This window comes from Chionomys nivalis, chromosome 17, assembly GCF_950005125.1.
Source record: "Chionomys nivalis chromosome 17, mChiNiv1.1, whole genome shotgun sequence".
In the NCBI taxonomy this organism is placed as follows: domain Eukaryota; kingdom Metazoa; phylum Chordata; class Mammalia; order Rodentia; family Cricetidae; genus Chionomys; species Chionomys nivalis.
This window is the reverse complement of record NC_080102.1, coordinates 46,417,189-46,443,853: the sequence shown is the minus strand read 5'-3', so window position 1 is coordinate 46,443,853 and position 26,665 is coordinate 46,417,189. Positions and strand designations below refer to the sequence as shown.

Here is a 26,665-nt window from a genome sequence, read left to right as displayed (position 1 = left end):
TCAAAACCCTGTGCCATTCTCCTTGGCCTCTCGTCAGCTCTCATTGTCCGCCATGTTCAGAGAGTCCGGTTTTATCCCATGCTTTTTCAGTCGCAGTCCAGCCGGCCTTGGTGAGCTCCCAATAGATCGGCCCCACTGTCTCAGTGGGTGGGTGCACCCCTCGTGGTCCTGACTTCCTTGTTCATGTTCTCCCTCCTTCTGCTCCTCATGTCCCCAGTTAGTTCCTTGGGGCACCTGAGGATAGGGAATCTGAAATGAACCTATCCTATAACCATACTGATGAATATCTTGCATATCACCATAGAACCTTCATCTAGCGATGGATGGAGATAGAGACAGAGACCCACACTGGAGCACCAGACTGAGCTCCCAAGGTTCTAATGAGAAGCAGAAGGAGGGAGAAAATGAAAAGTATTTTTGAGGTCTATAGTTAGAAAGCAACCAAAGAGAATTTAAAATCTTGAGCTTGTGGCTATGACGATAATGGTATAATATGGTATTTAGTACTCTGTCAGAGTTGGATTAATAAATTAATAGAACTTTATTGATTAATGTTAGGACTATGAACAGTAGCATAATGAGAGAGAAATCAGATAACTTGCATTTGTACACCTTAAAACACTTTCTTATACCCTGAAACATTCTTAGATCCTCACAGCTTAAGCTCTTATTTTTATATAAGTGGCCCTTAAAGCACCTGTTCTTTCCCCATCATTATGACGTCACCTTAACACCTAGGAGAAATCTGTCTTGTGAGTTTGTCTCTCTTGAGTCTGGTATCAAGGTGAACTGTGTCTAGACTTCACCTTGGTTCCTGCTGTTAAGATGGCAAAGCTATCAGTCATCAAACTGCATCAAAGATCTTGAGAAAGCCAAATTTTACCTGAGTTATTGATTAAAAATGACAGAGACTCACTTGATGGCTACCTAGACAGCCACCCCGGGGATCTCCATGGTCACTGAGGGCAGTTCTTATGGCAACGTCCATCTTTCTGCTGGAAGAGGCAGGCCTGCAGGCCCCAGAAGATCTCACAGGCTTCTGTGGAGTAAGAACTCTTGGGAGGACTTTACCTTTGTCCTAGGCAACTGAGGCAGTTGATTCCCCCAGTATCCCGTTATCCATGGTCTAAAGAGGGTCTTTGCAGCAGTTGAGGTGAACGACAGTTTTTATCAATGGCTAATGCTTTCACTAATAAAGCAAGCTGTGGGTGGAGGTTCTTCCGCTCCCATCCATCTTCTTTGGAGGAAATGGGGGTGGTGCCAGGAACTAATATGTCTCTCTATTACAAAAAGCTTTTAATAATTAAACATTTTAAATGTCATGTTCCCCAGATCTCTGAGCATTTGAGGACTGTCGGTTGGGTATATCTGAGTTATGACCACAGTATAGGATGTTATAGGTAATGGTCAGGAAAAAAGCTAAACAAAGGTGACTAGATTTAGGGTTTTGTTTTGAAAAGAAAAAAGGGGAAATGCTGTGGGATAATACTCTTGTACACTGTAAAGATTTGTGATTTGTATTCATTTAATAAAACACTGATTAGCCAGTAACCAGGCAGGAAGTATAGGCAGGGAGACCAGACTAGGAGAATTCTGGGAAGAGGAAAGGCAGAGATGCAGTCACCAGCAAGACTGAGGAAACAAGATGCGAATGCCACATTGAGAAAAGTTACCAAGCCACATGGCTAAACATAGATAAGAATTATAGGTTAATTTAAATTGTAAGAGCTAGTTAATAATAAGCCTGAGCTAATGGGTGAAACAGTATATAATTAATATAAGCCTCTGTGTGTTTCTTTGGAATTGAATGGCTGTCGGACTGGGCAGGACAGAAACTTCCATCTACAATAGTATCTGCCTGGAGAGCTGAATCCAAGATGAGAAGTTTCTAAGTTAGCTTTTGTTAATCTGAAATAGATTTTTATAACCTTAAATTTTTTTAGCAGTATATAGAATATATTTTAAAGCAGAGTTGAATCATTTATACACTATATTATAACAGTCCTAACTATATATTTTTATCATCCTTTAAAAGTATATACCAATTTAAAGTATTTCATACTTGTTTTCTTAGTCTAGAAGGAGATACAGTGAACAGAAGAGCTCATAAGGACTGTTCAAAACATATTTCTTTCACAATACATGCAGTTGAGTTTAAGTTGCATTAAAACATACATACACATACAGAGTTAAAGCTAGCCTACATTCACACATAAAGTTAAATCAAAAGTTACATGAATACTGAGTGAGAGGAAGCTGGCTTTTCCATCTATCATATCACAGCTGATGTAAAAGCATGAGGATTTTATTAATTCTGTCATGACAGGGTCTTCCAGCAGTCGGGAGGCTAGAAGACCCTGAATGTCTGGTACAGGCTATTTTTAAAGGGAAAAACCACAGAAGGAAGGGGTGTCTGGGGGTTGTTCTTTTTTTAAAAAAAAAATTATTTATTTATTTATTTATTTATTTATTATGTATACAATATTCTGTCTGTGTGTATGCCTGAAGGCCAGAAGAGGGCGCCAGACCTCTTTACAGATGGTTGTGAGCCACCATGTGGTTGCTGGGAATTGAACTCAGGACCTTTGGAAGAGCAGGCAATGCTCTTAAACACTGAGCCATCTCTCCAGCCCTGGGGGTTGTTCTTTAACTATTATGATTGGCTTATTCAAAAAGGCTATTACCAATAATTGGCTGGAGAGTGGTTGCCAGATCAGATGAGGTAAGGGAAAACATCTGAGGGTCATTTTGCCCCTTCCCAGGGACTAAGTCAAAACATCAGTAACTGAGTTGACACCTAAGGGTTATCATGCCCCTATACAGGGAGATGGAAAGTTCCCAACAAAAAGAAATTATTGACATAATCAAAAAGTCAACAGGATATCAGGTATGGCTGGATCAAGAGACTTGAGAGCAAAAGGAAGCCAGCTCTTTCCAGCTCTGGATAGTTCAGAGGAGCTGTGGAAGTGGTCTGATTCAGTGTATAGTAAGAATTCTAATGGTTCTGGGCTGGGGGGGGGGGGGGGGCGTCTGCTTTTCACATCCCAGGCCAGTTGTGTGGTGCATACCTGTAATATCAGCAGTCAGGAGGTCACAGCAAGAGGATCAGAAGGTCAAGGATATCTTTGTCCACGTAGCGAGTTGGAGGCTAGCCTTGGCTACATGAGATCCTGTCTCAAACCACAACTAAAGACAACAAACAAACAAAAGGCAGCATGATAGCAAATGTCATTGATCTCGGCCCTTGAGAGGGAGAGACGGGGGACCTTGTAGTTCCAGAGTAGCCTGGTCTATATAGTGAGTTTTCAGCCACCCAAGGGCTACACGGTGAGACCCTGTCTCAGAAACAAAGCAAAGCAGTAGGAGGTGGGGAAGAGAAGAGCGGCTTCTTGCTCCTATGGTAAGAATGACGTTTGGCCAGGGGACCATGCTCACTTCACTTGACTTCTGTTATGTTACTGCTGCCAAAACATCTGTTTTACACCGTGTTGGGGATCAGTCCTACGGCTTCTTCGTGTGTGCTGGATTAGCGTGGAATCTCCAGTCCCCGCGACATTTCTTGGTTTGTTTTTCTTCACAGCCCTCACCACTCCGTGCTGCAGAATCTGTTTCCACTTCGCTTACTTCTTTTAAAAAAATCAATTTAGAGGCTACAGAGTTGTCTCGGTGGTTAGGAACACTTGCTGCTCTTAGAAACGACCTGGATTTAATTCCCAGAACTCAAATAGCAGCTTACAATTGACTGTAACTCCAGTTCCAAGGAACCTGAGACTTCCTCAAGCATAGCACCCACACAGTACACTTAAATACGTGAAGGTAAAATATTCATAAATGCATGCATAAAAATAAATTGTGTATACATATATTATATGTACAAAAATTTAGACACATTAAAATTTCATTCACACACATAAAAATAATATAATCATTTTATTTTATTAGTGTGTGTGTGCATGCACGTGCATACGTTTGTGTGTCTGTGTGTATGTGTGTGTGTGTGTGTTAACGCAGAGTTAAAGGACTACTTTTGAGTATCAGTTCTTTCCTTCCATTGTAGAGTCTGGGTGTCAAACTCAGGTCATCAGCTTTTGACACAAACACATACAGCTTATTTTGCCAGTTGAACCATCTCATTCACCATGTTTTACTTCTTACAGTAGTGTATTTTAAGCCTTCCAGGATTGCACAGGGAGACCCTGTCTCAAAACAAAAATTCAGCAATCACAGGCACAGCACAGACAAGGTGAAGGCAGGAGGATATGGAGCTCAAGATCAGCCTAAGCTAGCCTGGGATATAAAAAATAATTCTCTCCAAAATAAGGATAAAAAATCCACAGTGTTTACCCTTTACTGAAGTACTGAAACAGAAATAGGGGCTGAAGAGATGACTCAGAAGTTACGAGCACTGGCTGCTCTTCCAGAGGTCCCGAGTTCAATTTCCAGCAACAACATGGTGGCTCACAATGTAATCTGTAATGAGATCTGGTCTTCAGGCGGAACACTGTATACATAATAAATAAATAAATAAATAAATAAATAAATAAATAAATAAATAAAACACAAGTATTATAAATAAAATATCATATTCCTTCAAAAGAAAAAAATGCCATTGATCACCTTGTAACGCTGCCCCAATATCAGATTCTCTTGCAGGCTAAGGAATAAGGATTTCTCTAGGGTTTGGTTTCCCCACATTGACCGCAGCTCTGACCTGCATGCACACCCATTTAGATTCCCAGACCTCAGAAGAACCTGGAAATGCAATGACCGAAGAGGAGCAGGGTTAATGCACAGCATTTGGACAGAAACCATGCTTGGCAAGTATCAAATGCCTTGAGTTTCTTTTTCTGGGCCCCAGAGTTGACAGCGTTATTTATGACCATAGAAATCATAAAATTGGTGCCATCTGGCCAGAGCTGTAACCTCCCTGATGACACAGATTTCCCATTCTTCTGTCGGCACAGCAAAACCAAAATAGTGGCACACATCTGCAGTCCCACTGGGGAGACTGAAACAAGCCGGAAAGTCAAGGTCATCCTCAGCTGTACAGCAGGTCTGAGGCTAGCTTGGAATACAGGAGACCCTGGAGGGTGGGCTAACATCAGAGTACAAATCCCTGGTTTATTCTGTACTTCTGTTAATCTGTAAAGGCAGGTGACTGCGAACTACAGCTCTTAGGCTCTGCTGCCACCTAGTGGCACACTGCTGTTATCTTGACACCCCGTCGTCCTCAAGGCTGGGAGGAAACACCTGCCAAAAGAAACAGGGTAAGTGCTGCTTACAGTTCCATACACATCAATCACCAATTAAGAAGATGCCCTACAGCCTTGTCTACTTCCCAGTCTACTGAAGGCATTTGTTCCCTTCTCTCAGATGACTTAGCTTTATGTCAAGTTGACTTAAAACTAGTTATCGACTCTCGATTTTGCAGAGGAGCTGGCGCCATTGGTTTCCTGTGTTGCGGTGAAGTTGCTGCTGCAGGGAGTTGGTAAACTGAGAACTTTGGCGAGCTGAGAAACCACAACATGGCAGTGACCTATGATGATGTGCACATCAACTTCACTAAGGAAGAGTGGGATTGGCTGAATCCTTCCCAGAAGAATCTCTACAAAGATGTGATGCTGGAGACCTATAGGAACCTAACTACTATAGGATACATTTGGGAAGACCTTAACACTGGAGATCATTGTCAATGTTCTAGAAGACATGCAAGGATTGAAAGAAATCAAACTGGAGAGAAGTTTTCAGTATATTCTCACTGTGGTAAAGACTTGTCTTATAACACTCATCTTCTAAGGAATGAAAAAACACATAGCAGAGAAAAATGCTGTGAAATTAAGCATTGTGATGAAGTCTTATCACAATCATCTTGAAATGCATGAAAGGGCACACACTGGAGAGAAACCCCATGAATATGGTCAAGATGATAAAGACTTTCTTTATGATACTCATCAAAGTCATAAACGAACACATACTGGAGAGAAATCATATGAATGTAATCTGCATGGTAAGGTCTTTTCTGATCACAGTCATCTTCAAAAGATTAAAAGAATATATACTAGAGAGACACCCTATGAATATAATCAATGTGGTAAAAAAAATAAAATAAAATAAAACTAGTTATCACGGGACCTAAATGGGCAGTCTTGTCCTCTTTGTGGTAACTGCCCCAGTGCCCATATTTCAGACCCCACTTCAGAGGTCAAAGATCTCATCCACACAGTGGTTTTGTGTCTTTCCTTTCTGTTGCTCAGAACATTACAGCAGCCATGCTTGTCCTGTCAAAAGGAAGATAAGACTCGAGCCAGCCTCACTGTTGTGGACAAGTTATCCACACTCTTGGGCCTCAGTTACCTCCTGTTTTGAATGAGATGAGTAACATCTGCCTCATAGAATTGTTACCATCAAATCAGAACCGGGGGGGGGGGAGGGCGGGAGGATGGTTCGCTGGGTAAAGTGCTTGCCTCGAAAACACAGATTGAGGCCGGGCGGTGGTGGCGCACGCCTTTAATCCCAGCACTTGGGAGGCAGAGGCAGGCGGATCTCTGTGAGTTCGAGACCAGCCTGGTCTACAAGAGCTAGTTCCAGGACAGGCTCCAAAGCTACAGAGAAACCCTGTTTGGGAAAAAAAAAAAAAAAAAGAGAGAGAGAGAGAAAGAAAACACAGATTGACAGCATTCACATAAAATGCTGAGCTCCAGGTTCAGCAAGAAAGCCTGTCTCAAAAAAAAAAAAAAAAATCATTGAGCACTGGAGAAATGTCTCATGTGATCGAAGTGCTTACCTTACGAGTCCTGTGAGCTGGCCTCAAACTGGCCTCAAAACTCTCTATCCTCCCAGCTCAGCTTCCTGAGGATTACAGAAGCGCAGCACCACACCCAGCACTAAAGAAACAAAATTCACTTCATGGGATCACAGTGAAGCATTGTGATGTAGTATTTGAAGAGTGTGACATCATAAGGAGACATCTAATGTTACCATGGGTTTTGCTGTGTTGGAATAATGATTTATGATATCCCGGGTCAGCTTGGTAATATAATGGTACACTGTGATGTCATAATTTAATATTGTGATGACGTAGCTCCGCATTGTTGTGCCATAATCACATGGTGATGGCGCAGTGGGGTATTGTATTGACACAATGGAACAATAGGGAATTATGATGGCACAGTGCATATAGCCATGCACAAAGGCACTGCATTAGGCAATTACATTGTACCACTGTGCTGTCACAGTGGACGTTCTAGTGTCCATGGAGCATTGTGAGATCACAGGAGCCCTGTGGAATCATAATATCACATGATGGCACAACGGAGCCTTGGATTATCTCACGTTACCTTTGTGACATCACAATGAGCCTTGTGATGTCACATTCGAGCATTGTTATAGCACAGTGGTACAATGAAATTGCCTAATGCAGTGCCTAGATTCAAACCCCAGTATGAGGTCGGGATGGGGTGGGGTGTTGATACATAGCTAGAAGCAGATGCAGGAGGAGGGTGAGGAGTACAAGGTCATCCTCAATTACATAGTGAGTCTGAGCTACATGGAACTGTCTCAAATTTAAAAATAATCCAATAAAACAAATGGAGTACAGACCTAAACAGAGAACTCTCAACAGAGGAATCTAAAATGACTGAAAGACACTTAAGGAAATGTCCAACATCCTTAGTCATCAGAGAAATGCAAATCAAAACAACTCTGAGATTCCATCTTATACCTGTAAGAATGGTCAAGATCAAAAACACTGATGACAACTTATGCTGGAGAGGTTGTGAGGTAAAGGGAACACTTCTGCATTGCTGGTGGGAGTATAAACTGGTACAACCCCTTTGGATATCAGTATGGTGATTTCTCAGAAAATTAGGAAACAACCTTCCTCAAGACCCAGCAATACCACTTTGGGTATGCATCCAAAGGATGCTCAATCGTGCCACAAGGACATGTGCTCAACCATGTTCGTAGCAGCATTGTTTGTCACAGCCAGAACCTGGAAACAACCTAAATGCCCCTCAACCAAAGAATGGATAAGGAAAATGTGGTACATTTACACTATGGAATACTACACAGCAGAAAAAAATAATGATGTTTTGAAAATTGCAGGCAAATGGATGGATTTAGAAAACATCATATTGAGTGAGGTAACCCAAACCCAGACAGATAGGTATAATATGTACTCACTCATAAGTGGTTTTTAATCATAAAGCAAAGAAAATCAGCCTATAAATCACAATCCCAGAGAACCTAGACTACAATGAGGACCCTAAGAGAGACATACATGGATCTAATCTACATGGGAAGTAGAAAAAGACAAGATTTCATGAGTAAACTGGGAGTATGGGGACCATGGAAGAGGATTGAAGGGGAGGGGGGAGGAAGGGAGGGGAGCAGAGAAAAATGTAGAGTTCAACAAAATCAATTAAAAACAGAAATAAAAAAAAATAAACATTCTGGTTTACATACACACACACAAGACTTCATGGGCATTTAAGCTAGGACATTTTGACTTAATTCTAAATTGTCTTCATTTGCTTAAACATTTAAAGCAAGTCTCTAACCAAAGCTGAGCACTGAAGTGTCAAGTGTTTGTTGGTGACTGGGAAGGACTCCTCACATTCAAATCTGTTCACCCTGGTCCTGGACTCACCGCCAGGTCATCAGACTGCTCTGTGGTAAGGTCTCAAGTCAGGTTTGCTGAGAGCCGCATCTCAAACGCTCAAGGTATGAAGTGATAGAGGATCCTTGAGTCCCTGATCTCTCCCTCCACCTTCAGTGTGTTCACACTCAAGCATATACACTCACATCCCACACTTGACAAAAAAAAATGCTTAATGGTGATGGCTAGGTATATTGAACAGACCTGGATTGGCAATACAAAAGCACAGAAACATAATGACAGATGATGGAGATATTTCTTCCTGTTTCTTTCCTCCAACGTTCCTAGGTTCTACTTTTGTGCAACAAATTGTAGAAAGGTTTGTTGGTCAGTGTTTGATTCCTGAAGTCGACTCAATACTGCTCATACTAACTCACCAAGCCTACACGAGCCCACCACAGATTAACTGGTTATAGGCAAAAACTCATTCTCAGCTCCCCATCAGCACTGGAATGTGTGTACAAATCTGTATCCACACCTGGTCTGCCTTCGTGTATTTGACTTCCAGTTTCATCTGCCTGAGTTCAAAGCCTGACACTCTCTTGGGTTCAATGTGCACAATCACCACACAGTTAGTCAGACAGCACTGGCAGAGACAAAAGGCGTCTTTTTTTTTTTCCTTTCCCAATTAGATAATCGCCTGGATACTGTGTCTGCACTCTTACTAGTTAGATGTGACCCTAGGCACAGCTGTTTGTCCTCAGCCTGGTTGGCTGTGCCCCCCAGTGTTTATGATTTGCTGGTCATCTGCCAGCCTTAATACAGGTGTCTTTGTTTGTCCTGACTAGCTGAAGCCCTAGCACAGGCGTCTGTGCCAGCTTCCCTCCCTGATTAGGGGCACTCCTGAACACACGCGCTTTTGCTCTTCCAGATTAGCAGCATCCAAGAACATAGCTGCCTGCCCTTTTCCTGACTCGCTGTGACCCAGGGCACAGGCGTGCTGCCGTGTGAGAGCATACGTGACCTTCCTGTAATATTGAACCCACGCACATTCCTTTATCTGTATTTTCATGTGTGCTGCTTGACTAGCAGAAGGAGAGAGAGAATAGAGAGAAAGAGATGAGGGAGGAAAAAAAGGACATAGAAGGAAGACGGACCACTTTATTCACTGTGTAAGAGCACAGATTGTCCCAGTGGAGTAAGAAAAGAAAGACAAGATTGTTCTCTGGTGAGGTGAATTCTCAACCTTCACCTGGGGAGAAGTGTGGAGGCACAAAAATGTGGGCCAATTTCCACTTTGTCTGACAAAGAGTTGGAGATTGCACGTCCCAACTCAGGATGTGATTGCTTGGTTCTTTTTTTTTCTTTTCTTTATTTATTTATTTATTTATTTATTAAAAATTTCCCCCTCCTCCCATTTCCCTGCCACTCTCCCCTCCCCCTCCCCCTCCCTCTCCAGTCCTAAGAGAAGTCAGGGTGCCCTGCCCTGTGGCAAGCTTTATTTATTAAAATACAAATGAAATATCACTACAGAGTGACTGGAGAAAATATTCAGTGTTGACCTCTAGTCTCCACACACATGCATTCATACACAAACATACACACACAAAAAGAATAAGAACGAATTAAAAACAGAAATAGGGCAATTGTACAGATTTGGGTAAAAATCCAACATTTCTTCAGGCTATGGACACATTGTGTGGTCCAGAATGACCAATAAAGCTCAGAAGGACACTGATGGTTTTTTGTCGCTTTGCATGTTTGTTTTTGTAAAGACCTAGTAAAGAAATGGAATGAGCAACTGAATACGGGTTTTTCTAAAATGGAGCACTAAAAGCCTTTAGAACAGGCTTGCGTGTTTCACAAGCATGCTCACACTCAGCGTCAGGAGAAACAAAGAACTATCCCTGCTGGCGTCTTCCGTCAGAATCCCTAATGTAACGTGAGTTGTGCTTCTATTTAATCAAACTGGCGTTAACAATGAACACAGCTGGCTGCTACACTGATAGTAAAAGCAGACCATGAGTTCAGCACCTGTGCAATCCTAACCCGAGGAAATTGGAGAGGCTGAGGGGGAAGCATTGACATACTGATGCTGTAGCCTGATCTTCCTCAGAAGTTCTGAGCAACACATTCTGCAGGTACAAACAAACAAAGCTTCCAAGGAGAAAGGAAGAGGGTCAAAGCTTTGGCACAGAGCACAGAGGTGGCCCAGCAGCACGGTGTAGGAGGCATTTCTGTCCCAGAAGAAAGCAGAAGGCTCACTACCTCACACACACACAGCAATGCACCCCATTCAGTCCTTAAGAACGGTGTAGTCTGGGCTGGAGAGATGGCTCAGTGGTTAAGAGCATTGCCTGCTATTCCAGGGGTCCTGAGTTCAATTCCCAGACAACTGCATGGTGGCGCACAACCATCTGTAATGAGGTCTGGTGCCCTCTTCTGGCCTGTAGGCATATACACAGAATATTGTATACATTATATATATATATATATATATATATATATATATATATATATATATATATATATATATATCGGTGTAATCTCTCAGGGCAAGGCTGCTTAGGCCGGTGGGTTTCCAAATAGCAACAGTGAACCTTGCCAGGAAGAAAATACAATTCCTTTTATTCATTCATTTACTTATTCCTACATGCAGGCAGTTTTTGTCTGCATGTCTATGCACCCCTGGTACCCACAATGGACAGAAAACAGTGTTGGGTCCCTGGAACTGTAGTTACGGATGGTTGTGAGCCACCATGTAGATGCAGGAAATGAAGCCCAGATTCTCTGGGGCAGCAGTCAGTGCTCCTAACCACTTATCCATCTCTCTAGTCCAAAGGAAAAGTAATTCCTCAACAGCCATTAAAAGGTCAGAGTTGGGTCAGGAGAAGGATACACACTTATAATCTTAGCTGAGGTAGAAGACTGTCATAAATTTGAGGTCATCTGGGGCAATAGAGTGTCTCAAAAAAAAGAAAGAAAAGAAAAGAAAAAAGTTTTAAATTCACAGTTGAAATGCATCCTGTAACAAAAGACAAAATGCAGGACAACAATCAGGTTACTTAAAGTGACCTTGAGGTCACAGAAGTCACAGCCCTGAGCAGGGAGGTGGCATATGCCTTTAATCCCTGCACTTGGGAGGCAGAGGCAGAGGCAGGTGGATCTCTGTGAGTTTGAGGCCAGCCTGATCTACAATGTGAGTTCCAGGACAGACTCCAAAGCTACACAGAGAAACCCTGTCTCAAAAAACCAAAACCAAACAAAACCAGAAGTTACAGTGCTGGCCCCAGTGAGGGTGTCAATCCCCATCAACTTAAAGGACTACACTGCAACTCCTGCCTAGCTCCCTCCCTCTAATATTACAGGTGTCAAGTAACCAAACAGCAAGTAGGATGTTTACCAAATATCTAGAGTTATCTTTGACATCACGCCTCCCTAACAATTTTATATTGAACTATCTTTCAATCCACCAGCCTTCAGAAGAAATCTCAGTCTCCCAGTATCCAAAACTACAGCTCTGGTCATAGGTTCCTTCCCTTAATCTTCAAGGAGCACCCTGAGCTCGGATAAAAATGGAGTCGCTGTGGTGGTCAGGTGTTCCTGCTGGCTCACTTGGAACAATTCTCCCCATTTCTCGCGAGCCTTTGGTTGCAAAGGCTTGCTAGCCAAATTGTCCATGTATGCTGTCTATCCAGCTGCATCTGGTCCAGTCCTCCAACCTTCTCAGAGACTTGACTGCGACCATACAACCCCATCCCTTATTCTAGGAGGACCCAGTAGCAGCAGGTCCTAGAGAGCACACAGCATTAAGGTCTACTTTCAAACATCTGCCAGAGAAACCCATAACTGTAGTGGGGCAGGGTGTGGTTCCTCCTCTATTGTCTACAATAAACTTCATCCACCATATTTAGGAACAGTTATGTCCTTCCTTTTTATTTCTTTTTTTTTCATCCAATTGCACATTCAGAGATTTTATACACTCACCAAATGTGTCCCACACCCACACATTCATACAACCGCATAAACAGAATACAGTGATAGCCCACAGATTGAGAAAGTCGAGAAACTTGCTTATATTTCTCCTATCAAGGTATCACAACCTGCAGCAACCTGTGGCTGCTCAGCTGCCTCTCCAACTTGCGGTTCCCACTCCCACCCTTGGCCAGTAGCCGAGTGCACCCACTCTGCCGAGCTCCTGGTCAATGCCACAGATGTGTCATCCTGGAGGGCGCCAGGCAGCCAGGCACTGCGCTAGCCAGCCCGCACCCCGATGGGGTCCTTCGGGCCTTTGCCGGACAGCCCAGCTCGGGGTCCTGGTGCGGTCGCGTAGCAGCGGTGGAGACGCGGCCGAGCCGCTACCGGAGTGCGATCTCCTGTGAGCGGGTAAGCCGGCTCCGCCTTGGTGGCCCAGGGCCTGTGGTGGGCGAGCGCATCGAGGCCGAGGCGAGGACAAAGTGCCTGGAAAACCCGCCTGAGAGGTGGGGTGTAGGGAAGGCGGGGACCGGGCGGAGGCCCGACCGCGGTTCGCGAGTCCATTACGAGAGATGGTGGTTAGGCCTGGTGGGACGCCTAAAAGCGTTTGTCACACGAAAGAGTTTACCCCCCTAGACTGTGAGGACAATGACAGTCACGGAGGGGTTCCTTCGCGAATCGATAGACTGGGGGGTTTGGCTTTCGAACGGATCACTCCCTCTGCGGGATGGAGGTTTGGGGCAGAGTCCCCGCTGTGCTCTCCTATAGTCACTGCTGGAGCCTGAGTTCCTGCGTGGGCCGAGGCCGTGCCGAAATACAGTCGTGCAAACGCGGGACCCTGTTGCTGATTTGTATTCCAGACTGGTGTCCAGTCCCTCGCTGCAGCCAATTGAGCCTGCTTCAATGTCTGCTCGAGTTAATGATTAGCGAGTGCGAACTGCTGCTGCTCTGGAGTGTAATTGCTGTCTGTGCGCCCAGTTAGAAGCTGGATTGGGTATGAAGCGAGTGGACCAGGCTAGAGACGCTGCGACACACCGGTGTTGACATTGACTCACACCGATGTCTTGTACTTATGGAAATAGGAATATGAGTTTGCACAGAGCTAAAGTACTGTTTATATTTAGGGTGGCGTTCCTATATGCCCTAATGTCCTAGTTACGAATCTAATGAGCAGTTAAATATTTGCGTTCAGGCAGTGAAGGACAAAATCTTGATGTTGGTATGGTTTGTATCATCTACATGTAGAAAACGTTAGAAACTACTAGAGCAGCATTTCTCAACCTGTGGGTCACGACCCTTTGGAAGGTCGAACGACCTTTTCACAGGGGTCCCTTAAGAATATCGGAAAACACGGGCATTTGCATTCTGATTCGTAACAGTAGCAAAATTACAGTTAGGAAGTAGCAATGAAATAAATTTATGGTTGGGGTCGCCATAACATGAGGGAATATTAAAGGGTCGCAGCAATAGGAAGGTTGAGGACCACTGTACTGGAGATTAAAAATAGCACCTGCAAAAGAAAGTCGTGAGGAATACTAAGGTGCAGGGGGTGTGAGGCAGCTGCTGATGGCAACAAGGTGGAACGGGAAGGTAGGCCAAGAATATGGGTCAGGCATCACAGATTGTATGGTTAGTGTCCCCTCGTTTCTACCAAATATCCCTTACTGTGTGACTTAGGCACTATTTGTTGTTGTTGCTTGTTGCTTTGTGTTTTACAAGTAAGGACACTTGTATGTTGAACTTGCAAATCTAGTCTGGAAGGTAGGAGGAGAGGTGTGGCCCGAGCACATCTGCAACAGGAAATGACAAGAATCCAGAGGCAGAGCTGCAGCCCTAAGGCTCAGTAGATGGTGGCCAAGTTGTCAGGATGTGTGTCCTTGGGCCCTCGGTCAGCTCTTCAGGAAAAAGAAGAAAGTGAATTTTACTGAAGGGAGCTCTCATCTCTAACAGCGGCTTCTCATTGACTTTTCCAGACAGTGATAAGACTCCAAGGCTGGCTCTTGTCTACAGCCAAGAGCTAATGGCAGGGGACAGAGCCAAACACTGTGAGCTGGACCAAGAGAAATACGATGCTCATGACAACGTGAAGATCATCTGCCTGGGGGACAGTGCGGTGGGCAAGTCCAAGTATGTTGGGAGATTAGGGAAGAAGAAACAATCCCAGAATGGCTTGATTAGAAAAGTCCTCCAGAAATGAAGAAGGGTGTGGTTTCTATTAGCTGAAGAGGGGGAGCCTTGACTGGAGCCCAAGTGTGTGTGTGTGAACAACAGGCTCGTGTCTATAACCGTATTTATGAGGAAATGGGAGAGAGCCAAAGGGACAGAAATCGGGGAACCTTCTGAGTCTTGACAGAGCTGGAGAGTGGGTCACCCTGGGAATCGCTGGAGTGGTACAGAGTAAGGAGGTCGCAAGTGGGGTGTCACTACGTGTGTGAGGGTTGAGGGGCGGCTAGGGTGGGACAGGGACGGAGAGAAGAACGTGATGGGCAGAATAGAGGCAGTAAAGATGCTTTCTGGGAGTGACTCCCTGAGTTGGAAAGCACAGATAGCAATGATGTTGACTGTGATGGGGTTAAAGACAGGATTATTCTTCTACCTTCAGCGCCTGCCTGAGCAGGGATAGAACTCTCCACCTGGAGAGCTGAAGAAAGGCTCTGCGGTCCCTTTTTGGCCTATCTCCATCAGCATCCCACCTCTCAACCATCCAGGGTGAGGTAGCGAGGGTGCATGCCCATTTCTGCTGTCAAAGGATGAGGATAGAGTTGTTCCTACGTAAATGTCTGGTTTAGTCTTCCGCCCCGCCAGATCCCAGACCACCTCACATTCTACTTCAGACCCAGATAGCTATGAGGAGTCCCTAGAGGCCTTGCTGGGTTTTGGCCAGCTTCATGAATTCACATTCGTTTCTCTACCTTATGTTAAAGTTCTGCTGTCATATTTTACAATTGTTTTTAACCTCAACAATATCCCCTACAATTAAGGTAAGGATTTGGAAGATTACCCAGTAAATAGCAATCCTTCGTCCACACTTGAATTTGGAACTGACACAGAAAACCAAAGTGGCAGGCAAGGAAAGACCAGTTGTTGACTTAGCAACTGATGGACCTTTAGGGAAATGTGGGCTAGAGAGAAGCCTAAGGGGGCCTCCTAAGTCAGCATTAGCCTAACTTAATGTAGTTTTTTTTTAAAAAAAAAAAAAAAAAAAAAAACTAAGTTGTTAATAGAACATTGAAAGACTAACACAGTTCTGGCCTTTAGGACATTTTAACCCTTTGAGACCTCAAGCAGAGAGAGAGCGAGAGAGAGAGACCATGGTAGAGTCTGTGTCTAGAAGAAGGTTGGTGGGTGAGAAAACCTCATTTTCATTTCACTGTGACTCAAGAATTCTCTGCCAATTTTCAATATTTCTAGGTCCCAAGGCCCCCCCGCCAGGTGATTCTAGACTGCATCATGTTGACATTTGAAATTTAATAATCATAGGAGCATTAAAATCTGTTTGTTTTTATTTAAAACTTACGTGCACTGTTATATAAATCATATGTACATATATATATTTAATTTTAATATCTTTCCGGGAGATGGGAGGTTTGTTGGTTTGTTGTTTCTTTAGATTTACTGTATTGTCTGATTGGGAGCCAGTAGTTACAATACCAAGAAAAGTTTTCAAGGCTATCCTGTGACTGCAAGATGTATACCAAAGTAAGCTTATTAGCTGTGTTCACATTGATGTGTTCAGATGCTGACTGGGCACCAGTGCACTGCCTGGACATTGGGAGATACCCGTAGACTATAGATTCCCAAACTGCTGTGCCACATCCTCTGTTCTGATTGGTAGAGGCATTAAGGTAAATCAACAAGTGTTTTTGTTGGGGTTCTATGCAGGTCAGGGAGAAACAAAGAGTTCAAACCAGGTGGAACTTCTTACCTCCTACAGTCACCTTCCTGCTCAGGTGACATCTAAGCAAAGCCTTAAGGAACAGCAGAGTCTTGAGAAAATGACTACCGATTGAAGAATAGTCTTCTTGGCTTCAGTTTCCCCTGCATAGATGGGTAATTCTGTGTGTAGCAGTATGTGAGATGGAAATAAGGGGTCAGAGAGCCCCATGCAGATTGATCCAGAGAGTGGCACCAATGGGTTGGCTGTTTGGCCTTGGTAATGGTGATTCCCACGGTGCAGGCTGACTAGAAACTGACTGAAAATTCACAAGAGATAGGAAGCCCCAGGTGGCTTCCAGGTAGTCAGCCCAGGTGTGATAAAGTAGGGACAAGAAGTTAGAGATGCTACGTGACCTGTGACCTCACACATTTCCCTTACAGACTCATGGAGAGGTTTCTCATGGATGGATTGTATCCTTAAAGACTTGAACTGTCCTTTGTCCCTGTGGCTTTTCCCACTCTCATGCATCTTAACCTCCAGTCCACTCCTTTATACCCGCAGCCCAGGAAAGATCAATGGTTTTCCTGCACACCAGCTCCTCACTGGCTGACCCAAACTGCATTATAGAATCCAGGCTGTTGCGTCTAGAGCTAACGTATGGTGGGGTTTCTGCCAGGAAGCCAGGAAGAATAGCAGACAGCACTTAGTCTGTATCAAATGCCTGGATGCCAGTCTTGCCTCCTCCTTAGTTCTGACCTTGGGTAAATCATCTCACCCCTTTCCTCAGAGCCTAAAATGTCTTTGATAGGAATAAGCTTTATAAAATGTGGGGTGTCTGCTTTTCCTTCATACTGTGAACTGTTGCACTGTACAGATTTGGAGTAAGGAGCCATAACTGAGAGCTTCTTAAAGTTCCCCAAGTGGACTCCTGAGGGTTGCATGCAATAGTGCAAGACCTGTGACTCTCTCCCCTAGCCTTCGCCCCCAAAGGCTGATACCTCTCAGTCTGTACCAAACCCCACCTAATTGTTTCATCTTGGCTCAGTAATCTGTCCAGCATATTTCCACTTCAAACGATGCTGTTTTCCAGGTATTTTGTTAGTGCTTTACACACAAGTGAACTTCAGTTTGTAGATACTTTGTCAGCTGCCTGGCCTTTGGTGTTTACTGTGGGGCAGTCATGATGTTCTAGCCTATAAGAACTCTGTCCACAAAAGACTCCAAGTGTCCGCAGTTACATTTTCTTGCATTGTGATACCATTTAAGACAGCTTTTCTATAAAACCCTGCTCCGGGCTACCCCGCACTGAGGTACCCAGGCCCTTTCTTGAACCTTGTGTCACTAAAGTTGGGCCTGTCTGTCTGTAGAGTTCATTCAACTTGAAATCTAACTTCTTTTTAGGGAGGACAGAGTCAGAAGGATAGCCACAAATTTGAGACCACCCTGAGCTACACTGGAAAAACTACCTCAATTAAAAAAAAAAAGGACCGGCATGGTGGCCCAGGCCTTTAATCCCAGCACTTGGGAGGCAGAGAGGCAGGCAGATCTCTGTAAGTTTAAGGCCAGCCTGGTCAACATAATGAGTTCCAGGACAGCCAGAGCTACCGAGTGAGACCTGTCTCAAAAAATTAAGAAAAGCTAAGTAAGAAGGGGGCCCATTCTATCACACAAATGTCCCCCTTCCCCATTTCCTTAGCTCTTTGTTTTCACCTTTGCTCCTTAACCTGCATCCAGTCAGCCACAACAACTGTCCACATATGCTCTGACCCTGTATAAGCACACGGCCACAGTAGACGGCAAGACCATCCTTGTGGGTGAGCAGCATGGGCCCCAGGCCACGCGGAGCAGGGGATGGGGTGGTAGGAGAGTAAAGGAAGAAGAATGGGAAGTCAGAGAGCATGTGTGGAGGCACGCGGCACACACAGTCTCGGAACACCCAGGAAGTCAGAGAGCATGTGTGGAGGCACGCGGCACACACAGTCTCGGAACACCCAGGAAGTCAGAGAGCATGTGTGGAGGCACGCGGCACACACAGTCTCGGAACACCCAGGAAGTCAGAGAGCATGTGTGGAGGCACACGGCACACACAGTCTCGGAACACCCAGGAAGTCAGAGAGCATGTGTGGAGGCACACGGCACACACAGTCTCGGAACACCCAGGAAGTCAGAGAGCATGTGTGGAGGCACACGGCACATACAGTCTCCTAACACCCAGGAAGTCAGAGAGCATGTGTGGAGGCACACGGCACACACAGTCTCGGAACACCCAGGAAGTCAGAGAGCATGTGTGGAGGCACACGGCACATACAGTCTCGGAACACCCAGGCCAGGACGAGTGTGGAAGTCGGGATTTAGAAAAGCAGACATTGAAAGACCCTTGCTGCCAGAGGGAAGAGGAGCACAGGGGCCTTTGACAGGGATAAGCATTCAGCCAGTACCAAGAAATACATCTGTGTTGCTGGGTGGTGGTGGCACACGCCTTTAATCCCAGCACTCAGGAGGCAGAGGCAGGTGGATCTCTGTGAGTTCCAGGCCATCCTGGTCTACAGAGTGAGCGCCAGGACAGGCTCCAAAGCTACAGAGAAACCCTGTTTCAAGAAAGAGAGAAAAAGAAAAACAGAAATACATCTGTGGCCTGACCACTTCTCAAATGTAGAACATGACCTTCCTGTGGGGTCACTGGGCCACCACTGAATGTCCACCATCTGGGCATTTCAGCTTTGAAGGGCCCCGTGTCTTCAGTGTGGGGACAAAGGGCACCTCCTTTCTCCCTTCTGGGACTGCTGTCTGCACTGTCCTCCTTCTGGTTCCATGTCTTCCTACACCACCAGTGTACACACACCTCTCCCAATGCATGCATGTTTCTGCATAGAGACCTGCATGGAAATGCCTGGGGCATGTTGGGGGTCTCTGTCCTCCAACCCCCAGCCCCATTGGGCAGACAGAGTTGTGTTCATGTTGCAGACTTCTGGGACACAGCAGGCCAAGAGCGATTCCAGAGCATGCATGCCTCCTACTACCACAAGGCTCACGCCTGCATCATGGTACGAAACCAACCGCGTGGTAAAAAATGGCACTAGGCAATTCTGGCCCAGGGGTAAGGAGCCAAGGCCCCACTACCAGATATAGATGTGTAGGAAAGGGTTCGAGACCACCCAAACGCTTCACCCTAGAGCTGCTAAAAAAAAAAGAATACGACAGAGGCGCTATCCTAAGATGAGGGCAGATTAAAAAAAAAAAAAGAAAGAAAAGAAAAGACAAAGAAGTTGGGCTCCTGTAACCATTGTAGTGTTCAAGGAAAACATGGCTGAGACAAGGCCGTAGCTGGCTACTGATGGAGCACACCCACAGTGAAACGTGAAGAGAAGCCCCACTATCACCACTGCCTCTGAGACCTTTTCCTCTCGGGTCAGCCCTCACCTCCCTCCCAGGCTCTCACTGTGCTACCTATGAGAGTTACCATGGGTCACCCAGATGACACAAAAGTACCCAAAAATCAGTGTGCACAGGGCTCAAGTGAGATTGACAATGTGTCTCGTGGGCGCTCCTGCCCCGCAGCTCCCAGGCTCACTTTCTAGGCCACCACTCTTACATGCTTGGAAGGGATGTTTTTATTTTAAGCCACAGATAAAAGATTCTCATGAACACCATACCAAGCATCTGTGGCATGAGTCGGTTTGATTCGGATTGGGTGTGATCTAGGGAATAAACCCAAAGACTCCGTCATATTTAATATGTGCTCTTCTACTGAGCTGAGCCCAGCCCCAGAGTCTAGTTCTCTGAATTGTGAGCCCTAGGTCTTGTCACCAAGTGAGAACACTTTGTCAGTAAAAACTGGTGTGGACTTGCTCACAGAATGGCAGCTACACCTCATGGCTGAGTGCCCAAAGAGAACCAGGTAGGAACCATATTGTTTGGTGACAGCTCTGTAAGTCACTCTGGCTCTATCACAAAGGAAGGAAACAAGGTGCCACATCTCTGATAAGAACCCACGGGGTGGATAAGTTAACACCACTGGTTTAAGTCTACCTACAAAATGTTGTTTGCACTGGCATTTTATAGCATTTGACACCACCTAACGCGTCTAGCCCTACCTCCTACAATATGCCTACCGCTGCTCTCATTTGAGTGGGTACCATCTCATCCATAAGGAGTAGCACAAAGGGGATACAGAAAGGACTGGTCCGTTCTTCTCAGCATTCCCCATCTGCTCTTCCCTCAACCTTCTGCAGTTTATACCCATGCAATGGAAATGCTGCTCATGGTTCAGTCTGCTTAAATGCCACCATCTTCCACCAGCCTTCTCTGCTCTTTGCTGTGTGTATTACAGGACTCTTGACTCCTTGTGCATATAGATTGATAGTGGTGTGCACAGAAAGGCCACATGAAGGGGCTTGCCAGCTGGTAGGTAAGGACAGTGAGAGGGGGTCACAAAAGGAACTTATCACCTGTTCCTCCATCGTTCCTTGAGCACAAAAGCCCTTGCCTGAAAACTTAAAAATTCTTAATTCTGATAACCACGGGTACTAAATAAAAGTGTGAAATAAGGCAAATGGAGCAGTGTAACCCCAGAAGTGAGAGAAAGAGAGAGGAACCATTTCAGTTTCAGTCTTTCTGTCTGGGACCAACTTCACCTATGGCACGCGCCCACTGGTTTTTCTGTGGTCCTCTCCTGGAGCTAGCCTTTTATATGCACCTATTTGGGTGTGTGTTGTCTGGAACTGATAAAGTACTTTGGCACATCTAAACTGTCTTCTACCCTCTGTAGGTATTTGATGTTCAGAGGAAAATCACTTATAAGAACCTGGGTACCTGGTATGCAGAACTTCGGGAGTTCAGGCCGGAGATCCCGTGCATCCTGGTGGCCAATAAAATTGATGGTGGGGCCATCCCTGCACCTGGGTGACAGTAATTCCTGGGGACCCAGAACCACACATTTCCTTCTTTCAAAGAATGGGTAGCTGTCAGTCATTTTTCCTTCCCAAGATATTCCCTTCCCCATGGGGATGCCAGCAGCAAAACCTGCCCTCCCAAGATGCAGATCCCTGTTAACTATTTTGAGGGCAGTCCCTGATTGTCCCTTCCCTACTTCCTAGTGCAGAGCCTCCACTGACCCTCCCTCCAAACTCTTCCCTTTCCCTGGGTGGACAGGCCAATGCTCTTCTCTCTGCAGCAGACATACAGATGACTCAAAAGAACTTCAGTTTTGCCAAGAAGTTCTCCTTGCCCCTGTACTTTGTCTCCGCTGCTGATGGAACCAATGTTGTGAAGGTAATGGCAAACCAGAGGCAGTCTGCTGAAGCAACTTGTAAGCCCTGGAGTTCCAGGGAGGAGGGAAGGGAAAGGGGGAAAACCAGGACAGTGAGTGGCGGGGTGCAGCGGAGAGGAACGAGGCTGGGAGGACCACATTTGGTGAGACAAAGTCCACTGACTGTGGGATCAGGGTGATGAGAAGGGCCAGTGGAGGGGGAGACTGCGGATTATAGAGGTAGGGCCCAGGATCGTGCCCACTGCTGTACTTCTGCCGTTTCTGCCTCACCTTCAGCTCTTCAATGATGCAATTCGATTAGCTGTGGCTTACAAGGAAAGTTCCCAGGATTTCATGGATGAGGTTTTACAGGAGCTTGAGGTAAGTCTGGCCCAGTTTCTGGTACGATAGAAAAAGTAGATGATTTCTTCAGAGATATAAACTGTAACCCAACATACGGGGTGTTGCCTGCCTTGCCACCCCTAAGTGCCTTAGAACCACAATTGGACAAATGTGGGGACGGGCATCACCTATGACCTTGTTCACAGAACTTTAAGCTGGAACAGAAAGAGGAGGACGCACCAGACAGAGAGCAGAGTGACGTGGTCAAGAGCCCATCTCCTTAATCAAGAGGACACCCACACATGGCTGAGCTGGGGTACTGGAAGCCATTTGGAATATCCAATATCTCTGGAGAACCTCTCCAGGCTGCCCCTGCTCAGCTTCCTACAAACCCACTGTTCTGTGGTCCATGATGAGGTCAACACAAACACACTAGACAGACATGATATCCCACCACCTCCCTGCAGCAGGGTGAGGGATCCACGTCTTTGACATCTCTCCACCCCACCAGCAGCCTGGCAGTGTAGAGTCAGTGAATACATTCATGTCTTCTTACTAGACACTTAAGTTTGTTGTCCTTCATCCCAAAGTGACCTCAGGGACTCTTCTTGCACTCTTGCGGACAGAATGTGTCCTGCAGAATCTATGACACTTCTGTCCGTTTTCCCTCTGAGTTTCCCAACCAACTTTTTCAACATTATTTTGCACAGACAACTGTTAATTCCAGATTTTTTTAGTGCTGTTTCAGGAGCTCTTCTTGGTTGGGTTGGGAGCACAGGAGCAGGCTATTGTGGTCACGTGACAGCATGGCAAGTCTAGCCATATCTAGTCATACACACACATTACTGTTCCCCACCACATGAACAACAGCTTTTAAAGCCTCCATCTCAGGGCAGAGAGCACTCCTCCACTTGTCTAGAGCAGGTTAAACACTCATCTTCTGTGGATGGCAGGAAATGGCAAAGGAAGAGCTGCCCTGTGTCCGCAGCTTGTTAGTTTGCCCTTATGACTGTCTTGAGCATTGTTTGCATTGTCTTTATTATTTTGTTTGTATTGTTTCCTTTTTTACAATAAAGATTAAATTTCATAAACATTAAGTGTATTAGTTACTTTCTGTTGCCGTGACACAACACCATGACCATGACTTACAGAAGAAAGCATTTAAGGGGCTCCCACAGTTTCAGAAGGTGAGCCCAGGCCCATTGTGCTGGGGAGTATGGCTGCAGGCAGGAAGGTATGAGCTGGAGCAGTAGCTGAAGTTTGCATTTGATCCACAAGCACAGGGCAGAGAGAACCAATGGGAATGGTGAATGGCGTGGTCGGTTGTAGCCCATCCCCAGTGAGACACCTCCAACAAGGCCACACCGCCTAATCCCTCCTAGCAGTTCCATCAACTGGGAACCAAACATTCAAAGATGGACTAATGGGAGCCATTCTCATTCAGACCACCACACTAAGTATCTATTTTATGACCTGAAATATACAAAGAAAACATCAACCACACTGGTGGAGGAAGACTGCATTGATCTGCTACCATGCTGGAGTCCAAATTAACTCTTTTAGGGTTTTTTCCTTTTTTTTTTTGTTTGTTTGTTTGTTTGTTTTTCGAGACAGGGTTTCTCTGCAGCTTTGGTGCCTGTCCTGAAACTAGCTCTTGTAGACCAGGCTGGCCTCAAACTCAGAGATCCTGAGTGCTAGGATCAAAGATGTGCACCACCACCACCTTGCTCCATATTAACTCTTAATTGACTACAGGAGACCATTTCAGTGGAATTTATTGTTTGTGGGGTTTTTAATTAAACATTGATTTGAGAGCTCAGCAACAAGTGTGTTTTCCCCTTAAAGCCAGAGTCGCATGTTCAACTTGAACTTCTGATCAGGAATTTTCAGGAATGCATGACTCAGACAAGGTAAGATTTCTAAAACAAAAATAAAAGCTTGTTGCTGGGCTGGGCATGGTGGAACTAATCCCAGCACTCAGGAGGCAAAAACAGGTAGATCTCTGAGTTCAAGTCCAGCCTGGTCTACATAGTGAATTCCAGTCTATCCAGAGCTATAGAGTGAAACTCTACCTAAAAAGGAAAAAAAATAGTTATTGTAAATGGTTAATAGGCTGTGTGTTTGTGTGTGTGTGTTGCACACACGTGTGTTCCAATTTTGGGCATTGAACCCAGGACCTCATAAAAGTGCTCTGCCACAGAGTACATTCTATCCCAGTATTTCTTTTATGTAAATAGCTTTATTGAGATATACTTTATGTACTAAAAATGTACCAGTATTTATTCCACATAGCTGTCTTGTATGAGGTTTCCTTGAAGTGTAAAACTTTAAGACAATTCTGAAGTCATTTCTTACAATTCTGAACCCTCTCAGCCTCCGTGCCATAGTGCTTCCCCTCCTCCCCGGGAACCAAGGACCTAACAGCTACACATGCACGTACTCAGTTCCTGAACAATTACCCATACACGTATTTTTTGATTCCGTCCCCTGGGAAACGGGGTCAAAATGACCTCTTACCTCATCTGATCTGGCAACAGCTCTCCAGCCAATTGTTGGTAATAGCCCTTTCGAATAAGCCAATCATAATAGTCAAAGAACCACTCCCCCTTGCTTCTGTGGCCTTCTCCTTTAAAAGAAGCCTGTACCAGCTATTCGAAGTCTCTCGGCTTCCCAAATGCTGAGGGACCCTGTCATGACAGAATTAATAAAATCCTCATGCTTTTGCATCAGCTATGGTATGAGAGGTATAAAGTTGGGGCCCACGGTATTGGTCCAATTGACCAGACATCACATATGGGTGTTCTAGCAAAGGCATTGGCTCCCTTTATGAATTTAAGGCCTCTGAACTAGAAAGGGGGATGCTGACAACACTGTCCTTTTCCCACCCAGAATATTGCTGAATGACAACATCGATGGAGGGGATTCCTTTGCTGAAAAGGGAAAATTTGGGATATCCTTGTATCATTGCTCAAGATTCATTCTTAATCTAGAGATTGAGAAATAAAGAGAACCTGGTACTAGAGCTGGCAGTTCAGAACTGGGGCTCCAAGCACAGATGAAAAGAGAGGTGATCAAGAGGACCCCTTAGAAAGTGGGCTCTCTCTTCTCTTGTTTACTTTATTGCTGTTGCTTCAGAGAAAAGAGGGCCCCAGGTCCCTTTCTCCAGCAAAGAGCATAATCACCTCCTCCATGCTCTTGGCCTTTTATTAACATTCTGTAAGCTCACCTACCTAGTGTCCTGGCTGGGTTTTGTCCACTTGACACAAAGCTATGTATACCGAGAAGAGAGAATCTTAAGAAAAACCCTTCATAAGATTGCCCTATAGGCAATGTCTTAATGATTGATGTGGAAGGACCCAGATCACTGTGAGTGATGCCATTCCTGGACTGGTGGTCCTGGGTGGTATAAGAAAGCAGGCCAAGTAAGCCATGAGGAGCAAGCCAGTAAGCAGCACTCCTCCATGGCCTCTTCCTCAGCTTCTCCCTCCAGGTTCCTGCCCTGCTTGAGTTCTTGCTCTGACTTCCCTCAATGATAAAGTATAGACCTGAGAACTATAAGCTAAAATAAACCCTTTCCTCCCCAGGTTTCTTTCGGTCGTGTTTTATCACAGCAATGGCAACCCTACGACACCCAGTCTTAAGCTGTGGTTTATGTCCCCTTTTGTTCTCCCGGATACTGGAGCATGCGCTTTAGAAGACATTTGATTCTTATCAGTCTCAGAACTTTTGTCCTTCTGCTTACCCAAAGAGGGAGCCGGGTTTCCCATCCTTCTCTTGTACCGTAATGTCTTGATCAGAGGTTCAACTGCCTCTCTTCTCCTGTAGTGAAGACCCTTGAAAAACATGGGAGTTTGTGTGGACACCCTCATACCACCTGAACTCCACGCAAACTGCTTTGCCCTCGCAAGAAGCTGGAGCTACATCCCACGGGAGTGAACATTTCCGTCACACTCAGACAACCCCCAGGGTGTATTAACACGTCCAGGTTTTGTTGTTTTTCTTCTTCTCTTGGTTCAGAACCTCAAAGTTCACCCTAAAGGACTAAATGGGGAACGCCAGACAAGGCCAGACAAGCAATATTCATTTCCCCTGTTCCCAAATCCTCTCCGGAGTTCCTCAAACCCCTGCACGGTGTTCCCGTGCCTTTTGTTTTCCACTTTGAAGGAGCCTGTGACTGAATTTCAGCCACTTTCACCCTCCAAAAGAAACGCCCAACCACGTGACAGTGCTCTATAGTCCAATTTTCTTACCTTGGTTTGTGCGCAGAAAGTTGCCTGGTTGTCGTCTTGCTCGTTTGAGGCCCTTATCTCGACAATGCTGATTTATTTTCCAATTTGAGTTTCCATTAGTTCAGGAGCTTGGTAATGTATCCATATCCAGGGCCACTACAATAAGGCAGCAGAATACACCTCCCAGGATGGGAATCAGTTCCCAGGACCTTTGGTCACAGAGAAAGAGCCTCTCACATTGGGTGCCAGGATTTTAGAAATAGGACTGGGGGGTCCCAAGAAAGTGACCATACAACCCGAAGTGTGTCAGTAGGGTGAAAAGCTTCGGTTCTGCACACAGGCACATGGTCATGTCAAATCAAGCGGAAGTCCTACCAGAATTTTATTCCTAACACAAA

General features: G+C 45.3%; 1 protein-coding gene across 3 annotated transcripts; it reads left to right on the top strand.

Moving 5' to 3' along the window:
- The first annotated feature begins 12,861 nt into the window (after nucleotides 1–12,861).
- Nucleotides 12,862–23,129, top strand: Rabl2b (RAB, member of RAS oncogene family like 2B). Of its 3 annotated transcripts, none has more exons than XM_057791948.1 (9): nucleotides 12,862–12,982; nucleotides 14,545–14,698; nucleotides 16,889–16,918; nucleotides 18,183–18,262; nucleotides 19,413–19,492; nucleotides 21,217–21,328; nucleotides 21,625–21,719; nucleotides 21,994–22,077; nucleotides 22,245–23,129. In XM_057791948.1, exons 2-9 carry the CDS (start codon nucleotides 14,592–14,594, stop codon nucleotides 22,320–22,322), a joined length of 666 nt encoding a protein of 221 aa, XP_057647931.1. In that variant the 5' UTR covers nucleotides 12,862–12,982; nucleotides 14,545–14,591; the 3' UTR covers nucleotides 22,323–23,129. The 3 variants fall into 3 exon arrangements, with proteins under 3 accessions (XP_057647931.1, XP_057647930.1, XP_057647932.1); XM_057791947.1 differs by having other exon boundaries at nucleotides 21,622–21,719; XM_057791949.1 differs by lacking the exons at nucleotides 12,862–12,982; nucleotides 16,889–16,918; nucleotides 18,183–18,262 and having other exon boundaries at nucleotides 14,616–14,698; nucleotides 21,622–21,719.
- The last annotated feature ends 3,536 nt before the right edge of the window (nucleotides 23,130–26,665 follow it).